Source organism: Limulus polyphemus, unplaced genomic scaffold, assembly GCF_000517525.1.
Source record: "Limulus polyphemus unplaced genomic scaffold, Limulus_polyphemus-2.1.2 Scaffold751, whole genome shotgun sequence".
Taxonomy (NCBI): domain Eukaryota; kingdom Metazoa; phylum Arthropoda; class Merostomata; order Xiphosura; family Limulidae; genus Limulus; species Limulus polyphemus.
Genome location: NW_013666361.1, coordinates 21,724 through 36,658, shown reverse-complemented (window position 1 = coordinate 36,658; position 14,935 = coordinate 21,724). Strand labels below are relative to the sequence as shown.

At 31.9% G+C, this 14,935-nt stretch overlaps 1 protein-coding gene across 2 annotated transcripts in view; it reads left to right on the top strand.

Moving 5' to 3' along the window:
• The window catches only part of LOC111085973 (transforming growth factor beta receptor type 3-like), a 132,560-nt gene that overhangs the window by 108,413 nt on the left and 9,212 nt on the right, over nucleotides 1-14,935 (top strand). For both annotated transcript variants that reach the window (XM_022387016.1, XM_022387017.1), the window contains 9 exons: nucleotides 1,873-2,071; nucleotides 2,989-3,175; nucleotides 4,803-5,084; nucleotides 7,386-7,657; nucleotides 7,788-7,991; nucleotides 8,889-9,021; nucleotides 9,466-9,562; nucleotides 10,296-10,491; nucleotides 11,156-11,306. In XM_022387016.1, the coding sequence (XP_022242724.1) occupies nucleotides 1,873-2,071; nucleotides 2,989-3,175; nucleotides 4,803-5,084; nucleotides 7,386-7,657; nucleotides 7,788-7,991; nucleotides 8,889-9,021; nucleotides 9,466-9,562; nucleotides 10,296-10,491; nucleotides 11,156-11,306 (1,721 nt within the window). The remainder of the gene's footprint in view (nucleotides 1-1,872; nucleotides 2,072-2,988; nucleotides 3,176-4,802; nucleotides 5,085-7,385; nucleotides 7,658-7,787; nucleotides 7,992-8,888; nucleotides 9,022-9,465; nucleotides 9,563-10,295; nucleotides 10,492-11,155; nucleotides 11,307-14,935) is intronic.

The window sequence follows — 14,935 nt, the reverse complement described above, 5'->3', positions numbered from 1 at the left end:
AACGGCTAGCGCAGATAGCCCTTGTGTAGCTTTGCGCGAAATTCAAACAAACAAACATTTCCTGTATTTTTCAAAATAAGTTTTCATACTTCAAAATTAGGTAATGCAACTACAACATTAGGATATGTGCTCGTTTAACGTTTCGTATATTTAAAATATGTTTGTTGCTTAATATAGTTATGCGCTATTACAAGTGAGTTTGATTGCACTGTAACACATTTTTCAGCTTTGATGCTGTATTTATTTATGACTGTAATCACTGTTAGTACCAATATGTATTTACTTATTACATAATACGCAATCATTTCTATCTAATAAAGCAATAATAAGTGTTGATATTGTCATATATATATATATATATATTTCAAACGTAACGAAGTGGACATTTTTGTCTCTTTCTTGATGTGATATTTACAGTTCCTGTTCATAAGGTACCCCTGTGACTCAGCGGTAATCTTAAGGTTTCATAACACTAAATTTAGAGTTAGATCCCAGTGGTAGGCACAACTCAGATAGCTCATTGTGTATCTTTTCGCTTTAAAAACAAACAAACAATCATATCCAAAGGTGTCATAACATTTCGGTACCGCCTTCAAGGTCTCTTGGGGAAAACAGAAAAGCGGAGCAGAACATCAACCTCTGCTTGTTGGCTTAGTTCCAAGAACGGATCACCGAGAGGCCCAAGTGAACGTTCTTTGTAAACATGTTTCAAGTCAAATATTTCTTCCTAAAATATGCGCCATCTAGTTGGAGCTTTCGCTACTATTTCTATTCTGAAAATGTGTTCCATTTTGTTTTTGTACTGCACATCGTTCCATCTGGTTATGTAGTATAAACACTACTAACTAATTAGATTTCGTTTTGTTTCTTATTTAGATACGAACGAATTTATGAGAACATGCTCAAGATACATAATATTCATGAGCAGTAAATACAATTGTAACATTTGTGACAAATTAAATTTTAGTACTAGTTTTTATTAAAAATCTGATGTGAGAAGATTTTTTCTCTACATAACTTGACTCATCATCATATAGAATTCAGATGAAGTGAAGGTAATTTAAATTTTGACTTTTGTTTTACTTAATTTTATTTAGGTTTATTAAGGAGGGGGGATAAATGTTTCAAGACATGGGCATTACAGTACCTCCTTTACCAATGCTACATATCTTTTTAATTTTGATATGGTTGCCACTATTTTGTCTTTGTGTTCCACAGTGTTTCTTCAGTTTTTTCACAATATTTATGACTGTGATCTATATTAAATATAAGTTTTTAAAATGCCTGCAAAAAAAAATCTGTGTTTTCACTTCCTTTTTATCTTTATCTTTGGAGACTATATATGTTCCTCATGTGAGTTTGTAATTTTGTAACTCCATGAAGAACTTCTCATAGTTTACCAGTTTCAAAATTCAGATAACTAATAAAGTATTAAGATATTTGTCTGTTTTGTTTTTAGTTCGTATTTCAAACTTAGTCGGACATTGGGAGAGTTGTTGTGGCATTGAAAAGAGTTAAATCTTAGATCTGTTTTTATTGTATCACTGTAATAAGTTTAAAATAACATACATTCAGATATGTAAAGAACAAAAATATAAGTTCTTTTGAACAATGGATTTTGTTTTGTGTTACACATTTGATGTTGTAAGATACTCTCGAAGGTAGTAAAAGCTCAGTTATATTTTGTTCATGCAGTTGGTAATATAAATAGCTCCTAGAGCATGACTATGCCTGTCACATCCTAGCCAGCCAAATAAGTTCTGATATTTAGCGGAAGGTCTCATTGGCACTGGATATAGCAAATGTAGTGTCATTGATATATTATTTACATATTCTTCTTTTATTTGACTCATAAATTTTTAAATTTACCAGGGATGTCCATGTAATAAAGATCAGGTCAACCAGAGAATCAGATGAAGTTGTTATTCATCTCCAGCCTCAAGGAGCAGCTGAGAGAAATGCTCCCAGTAAACCAATCATCATTAAGGATTTGGTTTTGGTTTTAAAGTCTGAATCAGCAGTCAGATGGAGGATTGACAGCTGGGGTGTTCAGGGAATTGTACATGTGGTGGTAAGAATTGAAACAGACACCATATATAAGTAAACTTAAGGTTTCTGCTATAGATGTTGTTCACATTGTGCAAGAGAATTATTATAACATTTGTGGAACATAACTGTTTTAGATATTTTTAAGTGCATTTTTAGTCATTTTTATAGAATTTTTTTAATGATGTTTATACATATTACTATAGTACCAAATAATCTTGTAGTAATAATCACATAATAAATTACAAAAAACAAAACTACACGTAATCTGTTAGGTAAAAGTGTTATCAAACTACATTTTAAACTTAAAAGTAGTCCAATGATAAACTAAGCATTTTACACTTTGGTTTTTTGTTAAAATTGTATGAAATAAGATTGACACCTAAACTATAAATCATGATTAATCCTTGTATAAATTGTAAAGAGTAACTAGTCACAGTAGGACTTTAAAGTGATGAGTTAATAGAAAATTAGATCAATTTTACATTCACTGTCTCTTTTTTTCTAGTAATTATAATTAAACAAAAATAATTTATTTAATATCAAAACACCTTAAACTGATTAGTGGACTTATCTTTTAAGTCAATGTTATTAAAGAATTTTTCAAAATTTGCATTGGTATATTTGTGCTAACAAATTATTCTTATATTTAATTTTGAGAACTTATGAGTTGAAAGCAAAGAAGAATATATAATAATATGTCTACTACCTTGCATCTGACATATCTAGCATTGACAAAGCCTTTTGCTCAACACCAAAGCTCTTCAGGCAAGCTGAGCTATGACAGATATAGTAGTGGTCAAGGTGCTATTTATATGAGTTGATGGTGTCATGATTCTAAAAGAATTGAAACTTTCAAATTAACACTGAAATATTAATCTTTATTAAAATGATTTAACCTCAAACCAAGACACAATAATCATGGTTCTGTGGTTTTTACAGGCTGAACACCAGGTGTTACCAGGCTTGGTACCTAGTTTCCAGCTTGTGAAAGTAAAAGTCCAGAGTCTACCGAATGATACAGAAGAGTTGGTGTCAGCAATGGCAGATATTTTTGGTAATGTTTCTACAGTTATGGAGACCAACATAGCAAACAGAGTTAACATCATGGTTGTAGGAGAAAGTGCTGGTAAGTAATCTTAAGGTCTCGAAACAATGTAGCAAACTTAATTAACATCATGGTTGTAGGAGAAGTGCTGGTAAGTAATCTTAAGGTCTCGAAACAATGTAGCAAACTTAATTAACATCATGGTTGTAGGAGAAGTGCTGGTAAGTAATCTTAAGGTCTCACAAAAATGTAGAAACATAGTTAACATCATGGTTATAGGAGAAGTGCTGATAAGTAATTCTAAGGCCTTAGAGCAAAGTTGAAGTTACTTGTCTTTAATACATCATCAGTATTTGAAACTACATAACTTTTGAGATATTATTATTGAAGCTGTGTATCTTTTGGCATGTTATTATTTGATTCGAAGCTGCATATCTTTTATATATGTGTATATATGATAAGTAATAAACATTGTGTCTTCTGAAAGATTATAAGTGTTTGAAGCCATGTACATTCTCATCTCTGTATCCTCTCTCAGGCCTAGTGGTTATTGTGCGGAAATGTTACTCTTTTGGGGTTGCATTATAAGAGTGATGGTCAAATCACACTATTCAATTAGATTAGTTCAAGAATTGGCATTGGGTGCTGTTGACTTAATTGCTTTCCCTATAGTCTTATAAGTTCATAATTAGGGGTGGTTGTGTGCAGATAACTTGTGTGTAGCTTAACATGAATACATGAACAAGTAAAAATGTTATATACTCTCACTGTTTGAAGCTCTCTGTTTTACAATATATTATTATTGAAGCTTTATATCTTCTGATATACTGTCAGCATTTAAACATGTGATATACAAGTGGTGTTGAGATCAAAATCAGATATTATTCCCTGTAAACCTACACCTGTGATGTTGAGGGTTTATGCTATTACATGTAATTACTCACCTTGTTTTTGGTGAATATCAAGTACTATTATTTAATCAACTGATAGTGGACACTCTTACATTTTCTTTGTATTGCCATATAAGAACTTAAGGAAAGCATCTGAGATATTACCCCATCCTGCTTCAGTTATCAAAGTATTTCAAGAATTTGTAAAATAACTGTGTAATGTGATTCTATTCAGTACACCTCAATTAAGCCACTCCCTGAGCATAAGAATTAAATTATATATAAACAACTTAATGTTGTCACTATATGATACAGAAGGACTTCTAAGTATGAACACAAATATGTGAATTTATCGTATATAGTGTAAAAACAAATCAACAGTAAAGCATTTTTGTTGGAATATGAGTTTATTATTTTCAGTGTAGCCTATCTCTTGATATAAGTGGGGCTATGCCTGGTCTAGTGGTTTGAGTTTTGAGCTGCAGATTGAAAATTCCAGTATTCAAGACATGATGCCATTGAAAACGCTTCACACATTTGGTTGTGATAGTTAATTACATTATTCAGTTCAAAGAGCTGGACAAAGCCCCAATGACAATGGGTGCTGCTGCCTGACTGACTGACCTTCCATTAGTCAGTAACTCAAAGTTAAGGGCAGCTATACCCAAACATTAGATGATACAAATTGTCTTCTAGTAACAGATTACTACAGCTGACAGTTATGGTTCACTGAGTGTCTGACTATCAAAACCAGACAAAACTATTATATGACACTAAAAAGATCCATGTTGGCTTGACCATCTATTTTCTTATTCTAGAAACAGATCACCGTAATGTGCAGAGTGATGGAGAGTCACTTAAGGATCGATTATCAGTTGGTCAAGATGAGCCACAGGTTCTTCAATCCCAGCAGTCAGATAGTGTTACTGTCTCCTCTCAGATACCTCCTTCTCCTTGGAATAGATTACATAGAGAAAAGAATGAATTTCCATTGAACTTAAAAGGATTTTCAAAGACATTCCTCAGTGCAAAATCTAGAGAAATCTGGAATGGCAGGGTTAAGTCATCTCTGACTAACACGTTTCATGATAAATGGCAAGGTATGCTTAAACTCTTTTTTTTTTGTTTAAAGACACTTAGAATATGAGTGATTTTCTTCTATGTGCATGTATGTATTGTTTTATTTTGTAAACTTGAAAGGTAATACACATAGCAGTTTTTAAAATTTGCTTAACTTCTTGTTTTTTGTCTTTATGCTTAGAAATGTTACTAAAACATGAATTGCAATTGATTGATATCATCAACCTAAAATTTATGCCAAATTTTTCCAAGGGAAAATAAATTATCAAAATTTAGAGATGTTATTTTGTAATCAGAGAAAAACTGGAAAGATATTCAGGGAATATTTAGCTTCATTATAAAACACTTAATTGTTCTTTTCTGATAACTCTGATTCTCCATATTATTTTCTCACCAAACTTTTTATACCTGGTAACATTATTAACAGCAAGAGTACCTAGTTGATGACCTAATGCAATTTAAACATCATTATTAGCAAAAGTACCTGTCTTGTGCCTAATACAATTTAAATGTTATTAACAGAAGACTACTCATGTTACGACCTAAAACAATTTAAATAATACTAATAGCAGTAGTATCTATCTGGTGACATAATACACTTTTAATTGTTTCAGTTTCATGAAATGTTACTTTTCAATTTACAATTGTAATTTTGTTATTTTTGTAATTAATTTTCTATTTCTTAGGATTTTATAATTGATATTACAGGTCTAATTGTAGGAATAAGTTAGATTGAATTCATCATAGGCTAAACTGTTAAGGTATCTTTAATATGAATGTGAAACTTAGGTGTAGTTGGTTATATTTCTGTAAGATTAACTAGAATAATTTATAATTTGATTGTAGGAGTAAGCTAGATTGAACTTACCATAGATTAAACTGTTAAGGTACCTTTAGTATGAACATGAAACCTAGACTTAGTTGGTTATATTTCTATACAAGCTGAGGTACCTGTCATTTGTCTGAGTAATGAACTTTAAAGTGGGTGGATACTATGATAAATAGCAACAACAAAAAATTCCTAACTTTCATGTAATTTATTTATAACATAACTTATTGTTACAGTATTCATTATTACCTCCCCAAAAAGTTTTGCATAAGCTTTAAGAACTCAATATGTACTTAAAACATGGAATATACTGTGCGATGGTCAGGGTGACTTTGTAGGAAGAGTTAGTGGCCAAAGTGGTGGCAGTAGGAGTGCTTTCTGTTACTCACTTTCAACACCCAGCTCTTATTGTCCTTGCACAATGTTTCACGTGATTAATTAATTGATGATCATTGGCCACGGAAGTATCTTACTGGCCGAAGTTGTAAGGTGGCTGTTGGAGTAGGAAATTCAGCTGAGTTTATGTAGTATTGCAATATTGGTGGCCATTTTTTACATTCCATTCCTCCACAGAGAGTGCTAGTTCACCCTGTGAGATATATAAGATGTTTGTGTGCCCTCCCCCACACTTTGTGAATGTTGTTTTTTAGAAAATTTAATAAAGTTTTTATTTTTGGTGTAAGGATGTAGCACCATCTATGAATGTAGTGAATGTTAACTTATGTCAAAGATATTAAATGCTTAATAACAGCAATAATGGAGTGTGGAGGAGGTTGTCAACCCATTAACATGCCCATTGCTCCAAACTATCATCCCACAAAGTTTGGTTGAGATTGGCCCAATGATCTAGAAGTAGTTATATAACAGAAAAACAGATGGCCACACAGTTTTTTTTTTTTTGTGCTTCACATATATAGAGATGATTAACTAGTATAATTTATATGTTGATTTTATGGTTTTCATTTATTTAAAAATATCTTTATACTAGGATTGAATTATCTTTTTTTCTTGTGTTGACAAGTTTCATTCCCTTAAAATAATTGTACATTTATTCCCGATTTAAACTGTTATTACGTTTTGGTGAATATTATCCAAAGCTTTGAAAGTTTACTTGCAGAGACACTTAGGGAATGATATTGATCAAAAAGTCATTAGTGATCCTCTTTTCATCAATGTTTGGCTTTTGCTAAATATTCATCATTTCAGGGCTAGTTATATTGATGTAGAAATTCGCATATAATTCTGTATTTTTTTAGACCAACTATTCATTTAAAAATAAGTAACTGCACAAAAAATCATAAATGTTTAAGTATATACAAGAAGTTAATTATAAAATCCAGTGTTATTATTATTATTATTATTATACATTCTTATTAGATTGCAATGGTTTTAGAATTGAAAATGAACTCTTTATTAAATTACTTTTTTTGTTCTAGCAAAAGTATGTGAGATGTAAGTAAATCAATTCATTATTGTTACTATAATTACTCAGGAAATGCTGGTGAAAAGCTTGCAATGGAGATAAAAGATCTGATAAACTTGGAGTGCCAGAAGGATAAGTTAAAACTGACTTTACCAAAGTCTTCCGGCAAAACTATTGTTGCCAGATTGAATGGAACAAATACAGATTTGCTGGAAGTAACGTTACAGGATCAGGAGTGTAAGGCAACAACTAATGTCACTCACTTCATTCTGGAGACATCCTTTCGTAACTGTGGGTTTAATATTGCATTTGATGGTGGAAGGTACCATTTCAAAAATCAGGTGTGTTGATCCATACATATGTGCAGGGAAATAAGTATTAAAAAATTATTAAGAGCCTTATAGGTTATATTAGTAGATAGCATGTGGCTGTAGTTCAATGAATTAGTATAAGTAATTTTTCTTGTTCCAGATCTTATTCTGGTCACCTGTAGGGGTTTCAGACTCTTTTGTTGATGATGAAGACATGTTCAGCTCAGAAGATGGATCTGGACTGGGTTATAATATTCATAAAGCTCTAGCAAGTCACAAAAGAATCGCTCAGTCTCGTCTCATTTTTAATAAAAGTTTTCAATGTGCTTTTGACTTCATCAATGATGGAAGCATCTTTGAAATGGTAAGATAAGATGTCATGTTTAAAAAATATAGGAGAAATGTGTAAAGTATAAAGCAAGTTAATAGTGATGTGTGGAAGAAACTACTAATGTAGTTTCAGACTTGAAACACTGAGATGTTCACATGATCATGATTGTGTGAAAGAGTATTGCCAGAATATGGGGAATATGGTATTAATCTTTCAGTTTGAATGTAAAACCATGATATTTTAAAATGTATGAAATGGAAAAGTAAGATATTTCTATACTGTACTGAGTTTTTATTGAAACGTTTAAGAAAATAAAACTTATTAATATATTCTGTTAGAAGTGATTGTGGTGTTTAAATGTGTGTAATATTTCTGATATGTTTGTCATATCTTGCTGAAATATGGAACTACTATGTAAAAGTGAATGTTGTGTTTAAAAATCTAAAATTGTTTTAAAATGATTGTTATATTTTGGTATATTATGTAAAACAAAGGAGTAATTAAGATTTATGGAATATTTTCTTATTAGTTAAAGTTTTCAATATGAGTAACAACAAAATGGTTTTGTGAGAATATGAGTTAAGGTTGTAGCAGTACAGGAAGTAATGCTGTTCAAAGGAATGAAACCATTTTCTTACAAAATAGAGATCTTGTTTTATTTACAAATTATATTCGTTGTTTAAAAGTGACTTTATTACTGGTACTTTTAACATGTAATGTTCACTTATAGCAAAATTAAAGCATAATAATTTAAGTTTTAGGATGTGTCTAAAACAGCTATTTTTTAATAATTTTTTAAATATGTTTGTCAGGCAGATTGATTGTGTAGACATTTTCATCAAACTAGTTGATGATTGTAATATATTTTATTAATTTCATTACTTGCTGAAATATTAACCATAACTGATAATTGTTGATTTATACTACTAGGTCAATGATGCTCGTGTATATCACATGGAACTCTACCAGGACTCTCACTTTCATAAGATGCTACAGAAGGGAGATGGACCAATTGAAGTGATGGCTCGAGATAACATTTATGTAAAGGCATCAATTGTTGCAGGTTTGTGCATTACTGTGTAAAACTCTATAATGATTTTCAATAGTAGGTACAGAGAATTAGAGGGTCAACAATTTTTTGAAAGATGGGAGACGCTTTTTATTGCTGTTTTTACCAATTGAATTTTGAGGGATTACCATCCTTCTCTTACTGAATTATTTTGAAGGCTAAATATTGATATATAAAATATGGAGATTCTAAAAAAAAACTTTATGAATAACAACAACATAGGATGTGTAATCTCATTTGATAGCAAAGCACTTATTACACTTTAAATTATGAGATTAGTTGTATTGAATAACTTACATTTAACTGTCATATATTTGAATATTCATAGATAGAAGTTATTTTTGTGCTACTTAGTAAGAAATGCAAAATAAAGTAGAAAAAATCCATGTGTGTATGTGCAAGTAATGCTGAATATTTATTCCTATACTTTCTTTCCAGGTCCTGATATGTATATTGTAACAGATGAGTGCTGGATTTCTTTGTACAACAGCTCATATCATGTAGCTGAGGACCAAGAAGTATTGATTCAGCATAGGTAAAGATATAATTTGTTCCTTATGTATACTGATATGACTTAATGTTTGGAACTTGTTTCTTATGTATACTGATATGACTTAATGTTTGGAATTTGTTCCTTATGTTTACTGATATGACTTAATGTTTGGAATTTGTTCCTTATGTATATTGATATGACTTATTGTTTGAAATTTGTTCCTTATGTATACTGATATGACTTAATGTTTGAAATTTGTTCCTTATGTATACTGATGTGACTTAATGTTTCGAATTTGTTCCTTTTGTTTACTGATATGACTTTCTCAAACATCTAACTGTAAGTGAGATATTATATTTTTTTCAACTCAAACACAATTATTGAGTAAGTTTGAACTGGGTGTGGCCTCATGGTTAACTGCTAGACTGTACTTCGTGGATCATATATGCTACTGAACACACTTTGTGCTTTCAGTTGTGGGGACATTAACAGTGCCAGTCAATTTGACTTTTCACTTATGAGTGGTTGTAAAGGCTATTGAATCACTGCCCTCTTGTTGGGCAGCATTTTTAAATTAGGTATAGCTTTGTCTGAACCCAATACTAAAAATTGTTTTTTTTCTACTTAACTGTTCAAAATGGATTTTTGTAGTCTGTTTGTATAATATAGGCATAATGAGCTAGTTTTTGATATATGTCATTCAATTTAAATTAACGTGACCTATATTTCTTTTATTTAACATGCATCTCATTCGTAATTTTATTAATAATTTTAGTTGCCCCAAACATTTAAGTGTTGGTCTACTAAGTGTGGAGTCATCTAATACTGGAGGCAATTCAAGGGGTTTGTATCATCAGCAGGGGTTTTTCTTTCAGTTGACTGAAAGGTGGATTGGTCATAATGTTTATTTGTACTGTCGCCTTGCAGCGTGTTCTGAAAAAACGAACAGTCCAATTGATGGAGTTAAACAGGTAAGACTGAAGATGTGTTTTTGTTTTGAAGTTTTCTCAAACAGAAAATAGTTCTGTCTGTTGTATAAAACAGCTGAAACTCATTATTATTATTACTTTTTATGTTTCTCTATCACTTAAGAAATCTGAAGTATAATTTGGTATCATATTATCACAAACTACAAAAATGTCTTAAGAAACTCATTAAATGTTTTATGGCAGATACATTGATGATTAGACATCTTTTAGAACAACCTTAAATTACTTTTTAGATATTTGTAAAGTATTGGAATTCATTTATCATAACATTTTTTATGAATGGAGAAGTTGAAAAATATTTTATATCTTGAAGGCTTATCGTGTCTTTCTGGTAATTTGAAACACTATTAGAAAAAATTTAAAAATAATGCAATATTTGGCAGTTACTTATGTCACAGTACCAGGCAGGGATGATCTGCAAATTTTTAGTGAAATTATCTGTTTTTTTTCTTCATTTTAATTTACAGCATTCATATTTGTGAACAAAGTATTGAAATCAGCACTCATTAATTCCTAATTCTTGATAAAATAATGTCATAAAACCAACGTTTTAATGTTAGGTACACCATTGATGGTGCAATGTAACTACAACATTTTGATAAAAAGTATTAAATTGTTTTTTATATTAGTTTTATTCATTCAACAGTGTATTGACCCAAAAGAATATTGTGTTGGAAACAGTATCAAGCAGTTTTTGGAAAGTCGAGCTGGACGTCACTTTAGCACAATAGCCAAAGGGCCATTGCATGTTTTACCCCTCCAAGGAAGTAGAAGCTCTAATGTGGAAAATTCAAAAAGTGAGTCAAATGTAATGAAAAACTAAGAAATAACGTCTATTAGGTCTAAAAATAAAAAACTGCTAATCCTCTCTATACAAGTTTGGTCATTTGACCAACTTTGCAACCACCATATAACCATGAAACTATACATGCCATAACTTAGTAAGTGTATCTTTGTGAAATTTAGCAAGCTTTTAGTCAACATTATAAATCTTTTATATACAAAAACATCTGATCTTTAATTAAGTGTTTTTACTAAAGATTTTTCTGTGAATTTATAGTCAGAGTCTGACTCAGGCTATAAATAGTCTGTATGTAAGGTGATTTTGATGTTATGATGAAAAAAGTATTTTTCATCTCACAGTTTTCAAATTTCATTTACATAAGCTCCAGAGCCTCCAATAATGGAGATCAAAACTTTTTTCTGTAAAACTTTATATTTTATTTGTCATTCTCTCTACCCTAATAATGTAAATCTTGACAGACATTGTAACCACTACAAAAAAATAAGAAATATATATAAATTTACTTTTTTTTTTACTTTCTAGAATGACTGCATATTGTTACAGACAATTACACACCAATTATTCTTATGGCCAAAGCTAATACAGTTCTGATCTTCCAGTCATTTAGATTTATTGTTTTAAAGCCACTTAGATTAGTGCCAAAGTAAATTATCACAACAGGGAAGCTTTGTATATAAAAATAGCATTGGATTACCATCATGGTTAGCCAAATTACAAAATGCTGTACTTGTGAGACATGCTCATGCTGCCGTATTTTTTTTTAATTTAAATTTTCTTGTTTAACCTAATAAGTTTCAATTTTTACATTATAACAATAAATAAAAAATATTCATAAAAACAAGAAATTTAGTATGTAACATACAAGTCTTGTATTTTTTTCTTATTTGCTCTTGAAGTCTTGAAGATAGTTACCCCCTTTTTTTGTAGGAGTGGTACAAGTACTTTATTGAATTTTTATTTAGTTTAAATATGCAGTTTAAAGCACAAAATATCAACACACAACAAAAAAAGAGAGTCCTAAAGCTATTATAATTTAACTGACTTTCAAACTAAGCTGTATGTGTGTTAAAATAATTTCCTAACCTTGTCAAGGTGGCCTTGGTGGTAGCAAACTATGAAACTGATGCAGAATAAATCATAGCCATTCATGAGAATGAGCTAGCCTAATAAGGAAAGTAGTGGATTAAAATCTTCTCTTTCTGTTAATTATAAATAATCAAATAGCAAATATCAGAGGGAATTATTGACAACTTTTAAAACTACACATGCTAAGAGGGGCATGGCATATTAGTTTTAATTTATGACAGGTACCTTATTAAACCAAGACGAATAGGTGCTAGGAATGTTCATTTTAGCTTAGAAATGTCTAACATATAATTGTATAAGTTCTCAGAAACTTAGAAAGTATTGTATTGGCCCAATTATAGGGCAATCTTGAATATATGGCAACCTCCATTTCCAGAAACCATGGGAAAAAAAACAAACTGAGTGTCATAACGTCCTTTTAGGTCTGCAAAATCAATACTATAACTGAACAGCCTGTAGGTGGATTAGGTGCAAGAACTAGCGATGATTTTGAGCAAACGTATGGTGTGCATGCGTCGTCGATGGATGCTATCTCGACATTTAGGAATGTGACAGGCAAGAGTAGGGGAAGGGGCTTGTGGTCAGCCATGATTATAAGGCAACTATGAATTTTACAGTCTAATTACTAATCAAAAACATTGCCTTATAATTGGGCCAATATGGTTAATATAAGAATTGAGACAAATTCTAATGAGCAGTTCAGAACAAAGAAGAGTTACATGATACATAAAAATGAAAATTGAAAACTTATTTGAATATTTCCTTTTGAAATTAAGATATTAAAAAATGTATACTCACCTCTTTGCACAACAAAGAGCTATTTATTACCTTAGACCACTGATGTCATGACTTTTGTACATTTCACAAACTTTGAAAAAAAACTCCCACCCCAACACATATCAACATGTCATGTACCAGCCTGGAATCTAATATCATTAGACTATAGCCCTCCACCAATAGGAAAGTGACACATCCATCATGTGCAGTAATTGCCATGAGCACTAGTATTAGATCAAAGGTTTATTCTTTTCTTGGCATTGCTTGTCTTTCAACATCTTGAATTTGTTACTTTGTCAGAGATGCAGGATTTTTGCATTGCATTTGTTATTTTAACTTTCAGCTAAACCTTATTGCCAAACTTTTTTAGTTTTGTACTTGAGTACTTTTGTTTTAAACTAAAGGTTCACTCAACAAAAAATGAATTTCTATGTTCACGTTTCTGACACTTCCTGAGGTCTTGAAACTCCATCACAAGAGTTGTCTTCTACTATTTCAATGGCAACTGGAGGCATTCATATGATTAGTGATGTTATTGCCATTGTGCCTCAGAAGGTTTTTTTTCTATTCTACTTTCTTCATCTGAGACCCAGGGTTCTTGACCACTTGCTTCTGTTACTTTGATGAAGTTTACCTTGTCTGGTTCTTCTCTTTCTGATGAGGAACAGGTAACCTCACCCTTGCCTTTTACTGTTTTAATTAATTGGGTATGTGACATTCTTTCTCTTTTTTTCCAGTTGTTGCTGTTGAGTCTTTGGCTGTCTTGCTGCATGTGCCTCTTTATTCTGACTGTCTTTTCACCCCTTCCTATCCCTGATATTCACATTTATGGCAATAATGTTTTTATCTCAGCTCTGCATTGACTCCCAGCTGTCTCGACTTTGAGAGCTTATTCTCTAACATATGGTTGGAAAGAGTCTACTTTTCTTGAGCTTCAATCCCTTGAATCTCTTCTTCCAGCTGGGGACTCCCTCCCTTCTCCTCACTCACCTTCAGTTTGCTTATCTTCATCTGAATTTTGCTCAACTCCTTTTCTGTCTATCTAACCTTCACCTTCTGAGGCTCCATACTAAGACTTTAGCAGCTTCACTGGAGACAATTGTACCTACCTCTTTGCCATTTTGACCTTGATCTTATCTTCTGCAGTGTCTAAGTTAACTTGACTTCTTTGTTTCAGGAATTTGCTTGTTCAGAATGCTTTACTTTTGGGTGTTTACCTGACACCCATTATTCAAAATAAGGCCTCTGAGGTGTTCTAGTTGGGTCCAGGGGCTCTCACAGTTTCTTGTTCATGGGAATCTTGTTGGGTTACATCCTCTCCTGTTCCTCATTCCCTTGCTACTTTTCAATCTCCCCCCCTAGGGTTGCTCATCAATGAGTATAGAGATGACTTATAATGGAGCTTCCCCCTCAGCTCCATTCTGGTGGGAGCTCAACTTTTCCTTTTTGCAAGTCTGTGGGTTCCCTTTTGCAGAATATCTTTGTGTCCCACAGGTGCTTTCCCACAGATTTTCCTTGCCTTTTCACACTCAATCTCCTATTTCTCTTTTGAGTTGTCTTTCTGACCCTTTTGGATCTCTTTTGCCTCTGGTACCTGCAGGAGACTGTGTCTTCTCTGGTTATAAATGTTGTAGAACAGGTCTTCAAACCTTCTCTGGGGTTTTATTCCCATCTTTTTGTCATTCCCAAGAAGACAGGAGATTGACAACTTGTCATAGATATTTAATTCTTGAACCAATTTCTTGTCAACCCTCAATT